At 48.2% G+C, this 14,653-nt stretch overlaps 1 protein-coding gene across 1 annotated transcript in view; it reads right to left on the reverse strand.

Annotated features, from left to right (window-relative positions):
* Positions 1-14,532, reverse strand: part of PADI4 (peptidyl arginine deiminase 4) — a 32,951-nt gene extending 18,419 nt beyond the window's left edge. Inside the window, exons 1-3 of the mRNA XM_047082772.1 lie at positions 14,422-14,532; positions 3,471-3,651; positions 789-855 (exon numbers count right to left, since the gene is read on the reverse strand). Of these exons, the coding sequence (XP_046938728.1) occupies positions 789-855; positions 3,471-3,651; positions 14,422-14,513 (340 nt within the window). The 5' untranslated portion in view covers positions 14,514-14,532. The remainder of the gene's footprint in view (positions 1-788; positions 856-3,470; positions 3,652-14,421) is intronic.
* Between the last annotated feature and the right edge of the window lie 121 nt (positions 14,533-14,653).

Here is a 14,653-nt window from a genome sequence, read left to right on the forward strand (position 1 = left end):
GTCAAATGGGCTGTAACAGTACCAATTTCACTGGGTTGTTATATGGTTTAAATGTAAAGTCTCAGCACAGCGCCCGGTATAGAATCAGTGCTATATCGTTCATATTATTAAAATGCATACTCATGAAATAAGCGTATATCAATGCATGAAATTGATTTGTTAATGAATGAAACCCATGAATGAAATGAAACGTGACGTTTTCACATGCCGTTCATATATTTAATGCGCGTTTAAATGGCAACAACAATCTTATAAAATTATCGTCTATGATGAGGTCAAGTTAGAAAATATACTTTATTTAAAGAAGAATGTTAAATAAATATGAGTCTAGGCAGATCATCGGTACGGCAGAATGGCAAAGACGGGAGGTTAAGTCGTGGCATTTGGGGAACATTGGTCTATCTATTATTGTATAAGACTGTCATCATCTGCTTTTCTTATAAATATTTGAAGTATCAAAAGGTATAGAGGCTCATATATGGAAAGTATATGTAGCACTTCCTAAGTTGAGAAAATATTAACGTGTCATTGCACACTCTGTAAATGCCTTCCCTCCCCTACCCCTCGGTGAATTTCTTTATGGTTCACTGATGGGGGAGGGGATATTTATGAACCACCAGATGCACGACTAGCCAGAAATTGTCCCTTTTTTCTGCTCAGCCTAAAGTAAGATCCAGTGTGTAGTTTCTCCCGGAGAGATGCCTTGCAAGGGTGGTGTGTGTGTGTGTGTGTGTGTGTGTGTGTGTGGAGGGGGGCAGTGGGACCCCAAGATCCTGGTGTTCACTTACCGACACCAGTGACATAGAGCAGGGCTTGGATCGGGCTGGTCTTCGATCCATAGTATGAAATCTGGACCTAAAAGGCAGAGCAAACCATGAATGTCTTCTCTTAGTCATTCAACAAACACTAACTAGACCCCTGCTCTGTGCCAGCTCAGGGTGGGATGCTGCAGAGACCAGGATGAACAAGAAGGGATCCCAGCCTGTAAGGAGCACCCCAACTGATGGGAGCAGAGGGGGCAGCAAAGTACTCAGATGACCACAATGCTTAGAAGTGGGCCCTATGGGGGGGGTGGCGCCTGGGGGGCTCAGTCGGTCAAGCGACCGACTTCAGCGCAGGTCATGATTTTGCAGTTGGTGGCTTCCAGCCCGGGCGTTGGGCTCTGTGGTAATGGCTCAGAGCCGGAGCCTGCTTCAGATTCGGTGTCTCCCTCTCTCTCTGCCCCTCCCCTGCTCTCGCTCTCCACTCTGAAAAATGGATAAACCTTAAAAAAAAATTGTTTTTAAAAGAAGTGGGACCTATGGGATCCCAGAAATGGAAGGGCTGAGCCTGCGGAGGCCATATGGGGGGGGGTACCCTGTAAGGTGGACCCTGGAAGAGGAGTAGGGGCTCCGCAGCTGGAGACGTGGTGGAGACAGCATTGGAGAGAGAGCGCTGGCTGTAAGCCACTCAGGGACACAAAGAGCCAGACCTCGGAAAGGCTGGAGCCCGACCCTCGGAGGATCTGAGAGGGAGGAGTTTTGGATGGGAGCCGGTCTCTTCCATCCACCCCGCCCCCCCACCCCACAACGTGCCCAGGGTTCAAAAATCCAGGAAGAGTGGATCTGATTGGCTCACCCTGGTCATGGGGGGGGCGGGGCGGAGCGTCAAGATTGACACTTTTGAGCAAAATGGCAGAGGGTTTGCTCCCCAAAGCAAACGCGCAGAGCTGTGACCCCAAGAAGCGATGCTCTGGGGCGCCTGGGTGGCGCAGTCGGTTAAGCGTCCGACTTCAGCCAGGTCACGATCTCGCGGTCCGGGAGTTCGAGCCCCGCGTCGAGCTCTGGGCTGATGGCTCAGAGCCTGGAGCCTCTTTCCGATTCTGTGTCTCCCTCTCTCTCTGCCCCTCGCCCGTTCATGCTCTGTCTCTCTCTGTCCCAAAAATAAATAAACGTTGAAAAAAAAATTTAAAAAAAAAAAAAAAAAAAAAAGAAGCGATGCTCTGAGGGGATGGACTGAGGTGTTTGGGTCTGTCCTATAGATAGTGGGGATCCACGGAGGGGTCACAGCGCCATCACCTCGCGTCTAGACCGGGGCATCAGCCTCCAGTCTACTGCCTGGATCCAATCTACTCTGGACGCGGCAGCCAGTGGGGACTTTCTAAGACAAATGCAGACTTGTTACTCCCTGGATGACAGGTTGTCACTGGCTTCCTGTTGCCCTCAGAAAATGAGGTGCCTGATGCCAAGCCCTCTGACGCTGGCTCCCTCTCTCCCCCGCTCTCCTCCTCACCCTCTTTTCTTGCCATGCATATCTTCCTCAGTTTCCCCAACACACGCCTGACCATCTCCTCATCTAGAGGGTGCACACAGGCCGCGTATCCCGTGTAGAGTTCCCACTCCGCTTTCCCTCTCTTAGGCGGGTCATTTCTACCATCCGTCAGCTTGCCACTTCTTCCAGGAAGTTTTCCCTGATTGCACCCTCACCGACCTACTTTAGGGCCCAGACTCTCTACTGCGACGGCAGGCAACAACGCTCCATCCCAAGGGGACGACCGCTTGGCCTGTCCTTCTGGAAACAAGTGCTCATTGGCCCAGATCTCTTGGGGAACCCCGGAGGCTCCTCCTCTGAGCTCATCTACGGTTAAAGGGGCGTGCAATGGGTTGAACAGCCGTCCCCACAAAGATACGTCTTGGAACTTGCGAACGTGACCTTATTTGGAGAAAAGGTCTTTGCAGAGGTAATTAAGTGAAGGGTCTTGAAAGGAGATCCACGTGGATTATCCGGGGAGCTCTTAAATCCAGTGACAAGCGTCCTTCTTAAGAGTGAGGAAGAGGGAGATTTGACAGCCTGAGGAGGGGGGGGACGAGACCACGGAGGCAGGCACTGGAGTGACAGGGCCACAGGTCTAGGAAGCCGGAGGAAGCAAAGAACGGGGTCTCCCCTAGAGCCTCCAGCGGGAGGGCAGCTGTACGGACACCTTGATTTTGGACTTCTGTCCTCCAGAGGGAATAGATTTCCGTTGACTTGAGCTGATATAGTGCGCGGTCATTGGTTCAGCAGCCACAGGAAACGGATCAGAGCTTCCTAGGGCTGCCTGGCCGTGGCCTCCCAGCACACGCTACCGTTCCCAATTGCTTACCTGTGTTTTATCTGGCTTGTAAGCCCCATGCGGCCTGCAGCCTCGCCTATCTTAATCCCTTCTGTGTCTCCGGTGCCCGGCAGTGCCTGGCATGTAGTAGGTGAACAGTAAACATTTGCTGAACGGACGGATCGAATAAAAACCCTGGCCTCCGCAACCCCCTGGCACCCATACGTTGTGAGGCTGCCGTGGCCGCGACGGTCGTCATAGATACCCGGGGAGGAGGAGGATAGACACCCCTGCCGGGGCGGGGGCTGGGGGTCAATGCGGGACAGCCTGTGAGTAGCAGACCTGATGCCACTGGCTGGCCTCCTCCCACACGTCCCACCCCCGCCCCTGCCACACTCACCTTTTGGTCTCCTGTGCTGCTGCTGGCATCTCTCACCCTCAGGCTCACCTCCAGCCTCGGGTCCAGGGACCACTTGGAGGAGCCCTTGGATTTCTTCTTGGCTGGAGGGCCATGGGCAACGTCCACGATCACTCCTGGGGAGGCACTGATGCTGAAGGACGTGCAGCCCATGGGGGCAGAGCTGTGGAAGAGACCGTTGGGGAGGACAGGGGGGTACAGTGAGGCGGGCCTGGGTCACCACTGATGCCCCAGCGTTCTCCCTTTCCCCCAACAGGCGTAAACGCCAGGTGGCAGCCAGTCGGCCCTGACCACGGGGCAGGGCGGTGGCGGGGGGCGTGGGGTGGGCACCGTGAGCTTGCCGGGAGGTGGTGAGAAACAGAAAAGCCCCTGAGCCGAAGGGCTTACGCTTGAACTAGGAGAATCGCAGAGGGACGTGCCCACCAAAGGCACACACACGGATGTGTGCGCACAGGGGTTTACACCACGCAAGCGCGCACACGTGCGCTTGTGCGTAGATAAACGATCACACGGACTCCTGCTTCTGGAATACGGCCGACCGGTACTCTGAAGGACCTTCCTCTTACGAAACAACTGGATCACGATTGAGATATGCTTTGTAGAGGGGCGCCTGGGTGGCTCAGTCGGTTAAGCGCCCGTCTTCGGCTCAGGTCATGATCTCGCGGTCCGTGAGTTCGAGCCCCACATCGGGCTCTGTGCTGACCACTCAGAGCCTGGAGCCTGTTTCCGACTCTGTGTCTCCCTCTCTCTCTGCCCCTCCCCCGTTCATGCTCTGTCTCTCTCTGTCCCAAAAATAAATAAACGTTGAAAAAAAAAATTAAAAAAAAAATTAAAAAGGTTATGAAAACATACAAGTTGTGGGATTAAAAAAAAGCAGGATGTAAATTGGGAGGGTTGATGGGAGTTTAAGCATTCTGAGGTACTTGATTAAAGATGGAATTAAGAGAGTGTTCAATTCTAGATTTTATAGAGTTAAAACTTTGTGATTAAAATGTAAATGTATTCACCAAAGTAAGAGAAATGGAGTTCATAAATTTCTACACGTGCAGAAAAAGCGTTACTAAAAAATGAACAGAAAAATTCCATTCAAAAAGGAAACGAAAGAGCAAAAAGGCAACAGAAAAAAATCGTACAAATAAAAATGCAAAAAAAGGCAAAAATAAATCCAGATATATAAATAATCAAAAGAAATGTCAAGGTGTCAATGCTACTAGTTAAAAGAGAGTTGAGTGAAAGAAACAAAACTCAGTTATGTTATATTTGTAAGAGATACACCTAAAATATAAGGATCCGGAAAAGATGAAATTTAAAGAAAAGGAAAAAACATACATTAAGCCAATACTGACCAAAAGGGAACCTGGGGTGAGTATATTAGTATCAGGCTAAATTAATTTTTATTTATTTATTTGTTTATTTTATGGTTTTTATTTTTATTTATATATTTACTTGCTTTTTTAATGTTTATTTATTTTTGAGAGAGAGAGACAGAGTGTGAGCGGAGAAGGGGCAGAGAGAGAGGGAGACACAGAATCCGAAGCAGGCTCCAGGCTCCGAGCTGTCAGCACAGAGCCTGATATGGGGCTCAAACCCATGAACCTTGAGATCGTGACCTGAGCCGAAGTTAACTGACTGAGCCGCCCAAGCATCCCTATTTGTTTATTTGAGAGAGAGAGAGAGAGAAAGCATGAGCAGGGGAGAGGGGCGGGGGGGGGGGAGAGAATCTCAAGCAGGCTCCAGGCTCAGTACAGAGCCTGAGGCAGGGTTTGATCCCACAACCTTGGGATCGTACCTGAGCTGAAATCAAGAGTCAAATGCTCAACCCAGTGAGCCACCCAGGCACCCCTAGATGAAAAACACACTATTAGCAATAGAGAGGATCACAGCCTATTAATTTAAGGTTCAATTCACTTAGAACATATTCTAAAGTTATATGCACCTAACAACATAGCCCCAATATACATATAAGGCAAAATTTGATAGAAATACAGGGAGAAGCTGACAAACCCATCATCATAGTTAAAAACTTCAAGTCTTTCTCAGTTAACAATAGATTAAGCAGACAAAAAATTAGTAACATGATTAACAAGCTTGATTTGGTAGACATACCTAGAATTCTTTGCTCCACAACTAGTGAATATACATTTTCTCAAACAAAGCACACATGGAACACCAAAAAAACATTAATCACATCATTGGCCATCAAAATAAGGGCAACAAATGTTAAAGGATAGGTCACATACAGGGTAGGTAGCATATTCTTTGATCAGAACGTAACTAGGTTAGGAGTCACTAACATAAAGTCCATTGCTAAGAGTCCCACACATTTGAGGGGTGCCTGGGTGGCTCACTCAGTTAAGCTTCCTACTCCGACTCAGGTCATGATCTCACAGTTTGTGGGATCGAGCCCCACATCGGGCTCTGTACTGGCAGCTCAGAGCCTGCAGCCTGCTTCAGATTCTGTGTCTCCCTCTCTCTCTGCCCCGCCCCTGCTCATACTCTGTCTCTCTCGCTCTCAAAAATAAATAAAATATTTAAAAACTTACCAAAAAAGTCCCATACATATGAAAACTTAAAAACCAGACTTCTAGATAACTTACAAGTCAAAGGACAATTAACAGAAATTCAATAATAATACTTACAGCAACAGTTAACATACTATATTTGAAAACTTTTGGGGGAACTGAAGGTGTTGCTTTGTGCCTTACAGGCCTATATCTCCAAAAAGAAGAGAAAAGCTAATAAGTAAGTATTTAGAAAAAAAATAGACAAATAAAGTAGAATGTAATTTCCCAAAATAAAGAAAATAAAGATGGTGGAAATCTGAAATATGAAACAAGTAAATCAACAAAGCCAAAATAGACTAAAACAACTGATAAACCTCTGGCAAGATTGATCAAGGAGAAAAAAAATTTTGAAAACTAAGAAAGAAACATCACGACAGGAAAAACAGATTATTTTGTAGATAGTTAATAAAAGGTAACAAAAACTTCACGGCATGATTATCTGAAGCCTCCCCCAAACATTTTAAAATTTAAATTCAAAAGAAATACAAAGAATGTAATAAGATAGGCAGAGAGGCAAAATTCAGTTGCATTTCTGGACACCAGCAATAAATAGTTAGAAAAAAATAATTTTAAAAAATAATTTTAAATAATTTTATGGAGAAAAACAAGCCTATTGAAAGCTTTAGAGAAGACCAAAATTAATAGAAAGAAGTACCACAAACATGGTTAGGAAGGCCTAATATCATTACGATTTGAATTTGCTCCAAATGAATTTATATATTCAATGGAATTGCAGGGCTTTTCATAGAACTTGACAAGTTGATTCCAAGATTTATGCAGAAAACCAGGGGTTAAGGTAATCAAAGTATTCCTCACAGACAAGAAGCAAAATGTGAGGAACTTTCTCTACCAGATATGAATTTACCAGAAAGCCAAGGATGGCACTATAACGGCTCAGGCAGGGACAAATGACAGTTGTAACTTAAGAGAGATTCTACTTGACCTGTGACACAGTGGTCTTGCAGACAAGTGGGCAAGGTAAGATTTTGTAAGATTATGTAAGGTTGTGCAAATGGTGCTGGGACAACTGAATGCCCATATGGAAAATAGTTAAATGGGATGAATAATTCAGTCGATCCCATCCTCACAGCATATACAAAAACAAGCTGCAGGGGGATTTAAGACTTACATATGAAAGGCAAAAATTTGAATTTTTTTTCAATAGATTTTGTTTTTTAGAGAAGTTTTAGGTTCACAGCAAAATTGAGAGGAAGGTACAGAGATTTCCCATATAGCTCCTGCTCCCTACCCCTACATACAGTCTCCCCCGTTATCAACATCATCCACTGGAGTGGTACATTCATTAAAATTGATAGACCTCCATTGATATATCATAACCACCCAAAGTCTACAGTTTACATTACATTTCACTCTTGGTGTTGTACATTCCATGGTATTAAACAAACGTATGCACAATGACATGTATCCACCATGATGGTATCATACAGAGTAGTGTCGTTGCCCTAAAAATCCTCTGTGCTCTGACCATTCCTCCTTCCTCCCAACCCCTGGCAACCACTGAGTTTTTACTGCTGCCATAGTTTTCTCTTTTCCAGAATGTTACATAGTCGGGATCGTATGGTAGGCTTCTTTTAGATTGGCTTCTTTCTTAGTAACATGAATTTAAGTTTCCTCCATGTCTTTTCATGATTTGAGAGCTCACCTCTTTTTAGCACTGGATAATATTCCATTGTCTGGATGTACCATTGGTTTATCCATTCACCTACTGAAAGACTTCTTGGTTGCTTCCGAGTTCGGGCAATTATGAATAAATCTCCTATAAACGTCTGTGTGCAAATTTTGTGTGGACGTAAGTTTTCAACCCCTTTGGGTAAATACCAAGGAGCGCAGTTACTGGTCTGTATGGTTAAGAGTATGTTTAGTTTTGCAGGAAACCACCAAACTGTCTTCCAAAGTGGCTGTACCATTTTGCATTATCACCAGCAATGAAATGAGAGTTCCTGTCCTTCCACATCCTCTCCAGCATTTGGTGTTCTCCGTGTTCTGGATTTTGGCCATTCTAATGGAATGGCATTAGTGGAGTGGCATCTCATGATTGCTTTATTTTTCATTTCCCCGATGACATATCACGTGGAGCATCTTTTCACACACTTACCTGCCATCTGTGTATCTTTTTTTTGGCCAGGTGTCTGTTAAGAGCTTCAGCCCATTTTCAACCAGGTTGTTTGTTATTAAGAGTTCTTTGTATGTTTTGGATAACAATCCTTTACCAGATATATCTTTTGTAAATATTTTCTCCCAGCCTGTGGTTTGTCTTTCTATCCACTTGACAGTCTTTTTTAGAGCAGAACTTTTCCATTTTAATGAAGTCCAACGTGTCAATTCTTTCTTTCCTGGATTACGCCCTTGGGGTTGTATCTAAAAAGCCATTGCCAAACCCAAATTCATCTAGATTTTCTCTTATGTTACCTTCTGAGAATTTTATAGTTCTCTGTTTTACATTTAGGTCTATGGCCTGTTCTGAGTTAATTTTTGTGAATGATATAAGGTCTGTGTCTAGATTCCTTTTTTGGAGGTGGATGTCCAGTCGTTGTACCATTTGTTGAAAAAACTACCTTTTTTCCCCTGTTGTGTTGCCTTTGCTTTTTTGCCAAAGGTCAGTTGATGTATTTATGTGGGTCCATTTCTGGGCTCTCTATTCTGTTCCATTTATTTATTTCTCTGTTCCTTTGCCAATACCACACTGACTTGATCACTGTAGCTTTATAAGAAGTCTTTATAATATAGTGTCAGTCCTCCAACTTTATTCTTCTCCTTTAATACTCTGTTGGCTATTCTGATCTTTTTTACCTCTTCATATCAACTTTAGAATCAGTTTGTTGATACCCACAAAATGGGATTGCATTGAATCTATAGATCAAGTTGGGAAGGACTCACATCTTGCCAATATTGAATCTTCCTATCCATGAACATGGACTATCTCTCCATTTATTTACTTCTTTGATTTCTTTCATCAGAGTTTTGTAGTTTCCTCATATAGGTTTTAGTAGATTTATAGCTAAGTATTAAATTTGGGGGGGAGTGCAAATATAGATGGTATCATGTTTTTAAACTTCAAATTTCACTTGTTTGTTGGCAGTATGTAGGAACATGATGGACTTTTCCACATTAACACTGTATCCTACAGCCTTGTCATAGTTTTAGAAGGTTTGTTTTTTGTTGTTATTGTTAATGTGTTTGGATTTTCTACAAAGACGATCATGTGACCTGCAAATGAAGAGAGGCTTATTTCTTTCTTTCCAATTTGTATCTCTCTTCTTTCCCATTCTAGTCTCATTGCACTTATTAGGAATTTTAGTATGATGTTGAAAAGTGGTGGTAAGAGGGGACATCTTCGCCTTGCTCCTGATTTTAGTGGGAAAGCTGCAAATTTCTCACCATTAGGCGTGATGTTAGCTGTAGGTTTTTTGTAAATAGTCTTTATCAAGCTGAGGAAATTCCCCTCTAAGTTTACTGAGAGTCTTGTCATAAACAGGTGTTTGATCTTTTAAAAAAAGATGTTGCAGCATTTTTATACCATTTCTCAAACAAAACACAAAACTAATAAATATTAAAGATTGTAAGTTCAACTAAATGAGAATAACTGTCTTCTGTTTACCAAAAGACACCATGAAGTGAAAAGACTAGCATAATCTAAGGAGAAGATATTCATGACATAAAACCAAAAAGGCTTAGCACCCACAATATGTAAAGAACTCGGGCTAATCAATATGAAAAAGACAGGTAACGCAATAGAAAAAAATGGCCAAAGACATAAACAGGCATTCACAGAGGTTGAAACAGAAAAGGATGATAAACATGTGAAGACTCACTCCATCTCACTAGTAAGTAAGGAAACAAAAATATCCAGGCCATAGTAACACAGGAGTATACACCAACCTGACTGGCGAAAAATAATGCCATAGACAATATGGTTCAACGTCAACTCTAACACACTGCTTATGGGGGTGTGAAGTTAACCACTCTGTAAAACAACTGGGTGTTCTCCTATGAAGTCAGACATTGGCCCCTCAAACCCAACGATTCCACCGCTAGACAGACACCCCAGGGCATCCCTGGAGCATGTACCCCAGGAGATATGTCTGAGAGTGTACTTTCTCTACCAGTGAGTGACCCACAGACCGTGGAAGGACTAGTAATGGCAGCAGATTCAAACTATGGAAGGCTCCCTGGGGAGCCTGGGGATGGAAAGCTGACTCCACAAGGTCACAAGAATATGAGTGTTATGATTGCATTTTCCATTTTTATTTTTGTCGTAAAATTCTCCTTCTTTGTATCAAAAGCTGCATGTATTCCTTATAGAGAATTAGGAAAAGTACGTGATAGGCAGTCTTTGAACATGGCCCCCAATAATTCCACCTCTGGTGCTCATGCCCTCCTGTAAATCCCTCCTCCTGAGGGTGGGAAGGGCCTAGTGACGGCCTTCTAACCAATGGAAAATGGCAAAAGCAATGGGTTGTCACTTCTGTGGTTGAGGTTACAAAAGACTTTCTCTCTGCCTCTCTCCCTCACCCCTCTCTCCTTGGCTTCCTCACCTTGAGAAGTCAGCTGCCAGGTTGTGAGCTATGGAGAGGCCCAGATGGCAAACAACCGAGGGAGGCATCCAGCCCACGGGGAACCGAGTCCTGCCAACATCTATGTGAACAGGCTTGCTAACATGACTATGGCTCCACTGACACCTGGACAGTGTCTCCGTGTCCCCCACTGGTGCCCCAAAGCGGAGGACCCAGGAAGCCACACAGGAGTCCTGCCCCACAGACAAGGCGAGAGAATAGCCGATATTGTTTCAAGCCACTGGGTTTGGGGCAATTTGTCCCACAGTGATAAATCATTAATATGAGGCTAACAAGGAAGAAAGTAGGGGAGAGACAGACAGAGGAAGGAAAGGAGGAAGGGAGGAAGGAAGGAAGGAAGGAAGGAAGGAAGGGAGAAAGGAAGGAAGGAAGGAAGGAAGGAAGGAAGGAAGGAAGGAAGGAAGGAAAGGAAGGGAGGGAAGGAGGAAGGAAGGAAAGAAGGAAGGAAGGGAGGAAGGAAGGAAAGAAGGAAGGAAGGAAGGGAGGGAGGAAGGGAGGGAGGGAGGAGTTGCCTAGAAGAGAATGGAATCTTACCAACTTAGAGACAATCATTGACATTTTGATATTTTCTTTCAGGAGATTTTTTTTTTTAATGTTTGTTTATGTGTGCATGTAGTTTGAGAGACAGTGCACGTGCACGCAAGCAGGGGAAGGGCCGCGAGACAGGGAGGGAGAGAGAATCCCAAGCAGGCTCCACGCTGTCAGCACAGAGCCCAACACAGGGCTGGATCCCACAAACAGTGAGATCACGACCTGAGCCGAAACCAAGAGTCGGACCCCTAACTGACTGAGCCACCCAGGCGCCCCAGGAGGAGATCAATTTTTGAAGTAAGTTTTGCAGGACCGAGAAGCAGCAGATGAAAAAGAAACTCATCTTTCTCCCAACGTTCCCCTGGTCTCTGTTCCCCAGTTTCCTTCTGTGGGCTGTTCACCCTGCACGGGCCCTTATGCCACCCCCGCAAAGTCAACCTCAAGTTCTTAGCCTCCAAGGACGGCGAGCTGGTCATCTCAGCCGCAGGACAGGAGAGGGGCACGCTGGGCGTTCGGAACAGCAGGAACACGAACAAGGGACTCAAACGACAACGGGCAGGCCGAGCCGGGGGGCCAAGCGGGGGGCGCACGCAGCCCCCGGCCCGCGGCGGGTTCCCCTCGGCTCGCTCTGCCCCACGTGGCTTCCTCGCCAGGGGCAGGAAGACGGGCGCAGACAGGCAGGTCTGTGGCCTCACAGCTACGCTCTGTGCCAGGTGGGGAAACGGAGGCTCAGGGCAGTGAGGCCCAGCTGGGAAGTGGCACCACTGGGATTGGACCTGGGATGTACGTCCTTTCCTTCGGCTGTGTTTCAGACCCTCTCGGGTCCCTGACCAAGGGGCTTCCATAAGCACAGAGGGGTTTTCACTGTGAGTGGGGGGGGGGGGGGGGGAGAGCCGCCGTGTGTGTTGCTTTAAGACAACCCAGAGCTGATCTCCGTGCGCTTTCTACCAGCCTCTGTGGAGACAGCGCAGACATCCGGCATTTGCCTCCCAACGACCCCCGGCCGCACAGCACCCAGTGTCTGCAAGTCTTGAATTCGGGAGATCACGCAGTCTTTGCGGGAAGGGGGACCAAATTACTTGTGTCATTTGTAATCCTCGCCACGCGCCGGCAGGGTGGATGTTAACGTTCCCATTTGACAGACGGGTACACCGAGGCTCAGACAGAGACTCGCCCGTGTTCCCCGCTGTCACACTGAGTGGTCACCTGTTGAGAAGGAGACGCTGGGGGGACAGTGGAATTTTGTTGGAATACCATCAGTGTATTTCCCATGACAGGAAAAGAGCTTTTCCAAATGCAGAGCGGAAATCGCAAACAGCGTTTGTTAAGAGCCGCTCTGGAATATGGGGCCTACGGCCCCGGGTCTGCTCCTGCCTCTACAACCCTGTCTTTTTTTTTTTAATTTTTGTAAGTATTTATTTTGAGAGAGATGGACAGAACAAGCCAGGGAGGGGCAGAGAGAGAGAGAGGGATGGAGAGAACCCCAAGCAGGCTCCCCACTGTCGGCACAGAGCCCACCGTGGGGCTCGAACTCATGAGCCGTGAGATCATGACCTGAGCCGAAACCAAGAGTCGGATGCTTAGCCCGCTGAGCCACCCAGGCGCCCCCCCCCCAGCCCTGTTTTTCTCACCCCGGGGGCTCTGAGCCCAGTGGCAGAGGGCTCGGCTTGAGCTAAGGGGTGGAGGCATGCACGCGGCAGGGGGAGGACCAGGGGGCTGGGCTGGGGAGGAGGGCGTGTCTCAAGAAGAGAATTCACCTCCTCTTTCCCCTCCCCCCCAACCCCCATCAACCCCCAGTTTGTTCTCAGGGGGAGGCGGGGGGTGGGCATCGAGGAGGGCGCACCTGTTGGAATGAGCCCTGGGTGTTGTATGGAAACCAATTTGACAATAAATTATATATCTATTTATACACCTATGAAGAGAATTCAGACTGCAGTCGGTGGGGCGGCTGCACAGGAGATGAGAAGAAGGTCCTCGTGAGGCGGGGCTAGGCGGGGGTGGGGGGGCTGCGGTCAAGGGCAGGTAAGAAGGGAGAGGGAGGAGTCCCCAAGCCAGGCTGCCTGGGTCTGAATCCCAACTCCCTCACCTCTGGGCTGTGTGGCTTCAGGGGGGTTACTTAACCCCTCAGAGCCTCAGCTTCCTCTTCTGTAAAATGGGAATAGCAGCACCGCCTGCCTTCCTAAGGCCGTTGAGTGAGTTGTGTGTGGGCAGTGGGAGGGAAATCTGGGGCATCACTGTGTGAGACGTCCGGTGGGGGGGGGGGTTGGTGAATGACAGGGCTCTGTGTCTCAGAAGGAGCTCACTCTCAGAGGGGGCAGGTGGCCTCAGGTGACACCAGCCTCTCTTTTCCCTTTATCCCTCGGCCTCTCGGTCTCCCGCCTCCCCTCCACGTCTCTGGGAGGCTCCCCCTTTGGTGCTGCTCTACCGCGGTCCAGGTTGAGGCAGTGGTGTGGGCACCATCGAGGACCACAGATGTCCGGCCCGGGAGGGAGGAAGCCGGGGGAGGCCGCTACCTCTACTGACGACAACGACACCGACCACGCACACTCGCTGAGCGTCCCTAGACCGTATCTTGTTTAACCAGAGCCTGGGGCCGGCTTGGCACATAGTAGGTGTTCAGTTGGTATTTGTTGGATGGATGGATGGATGAAAACCACTAACAGTATGTCCAGCTCTATGCTGAGTTCTTACACACTTTCATCTTTAATCCCTCTACCCGCCATGTGAAGTGGATATCATCCCCATTTCACAGATGAGGAACCTGAGGCTCAGTTGGCCTTGGCCTCAGCCTCTCCCACGCCACAGCCTGTCCCATCGCGGATGCGTTATTACGCACACCTGGAGGGAGGCTCGGCTGAGAGGTGGGGGCTGCCAAACGGCCCCTTGAACCAGGTGTGGGTCATGAAGTCCAGGGCCTAGCCTTCCTTCCGGGGCCGTGGGCCTGCTGTGTGCCGTGAGGCAAGTCACAGACCCTCTCTGAGCTCCGTTGCCTCAACGGCGAAAGGAGAGGGTCCTGTTGGCCCTGTGGTCATTCATTTGCGGTGAGGCCCTAGGGAACCCTCGCCTCGAGTCCAGGCACATCCCGGGGCCACGCAGCCTTTCCCCTCTGGCTTCTCCCTTGGCGGCAGCTACGGAGGCTGCGGCCGGAAGCCCCAGCCAACTACACATCCTGTGTCGGCAGAACCTGCTCATCCAGCATCACTGGGCCCATCCCCGCCCCCGGCCCCGAATGTCCCCGCTCACCTGTAGACATCCAGCTGACTTTCGGTGCCCAGGACACACACGGCATAGGTGGGCTCCTCCGGGGCCACATGGATCACCGTGCCCTGGGCCATAGTCCCTCCCGCCAGCCCGTCCCTCCAGCTGCAGGGAGCCCCTCGGCTGGTTCCTTTATAAGGCCCGGCCGGGCCGAGCCATGAGTCAGCACCTGTGGTTTGCGGCCGGCGGCTTAGCCCTCCCCACGCAGGCCCCGGGG

The sequence above is a fragment of the Lynx rufus genome, unplaced genomic scaffold (genome assembly GCF_022079265.1).
Source record: "Lynx rufus isolate CCGP_SWC_20201006 ecotype Redwood Valley unplaced genomic scaffold, mLynRuf1.p SCAF_2, whole genome shotgun sequence".
Classification (NCBI taxonomy): Eukaryota; Metazoa; Chordata; class Mammalia; order Carnivora; family Felidae; genus Lynx; species Lynx rufus.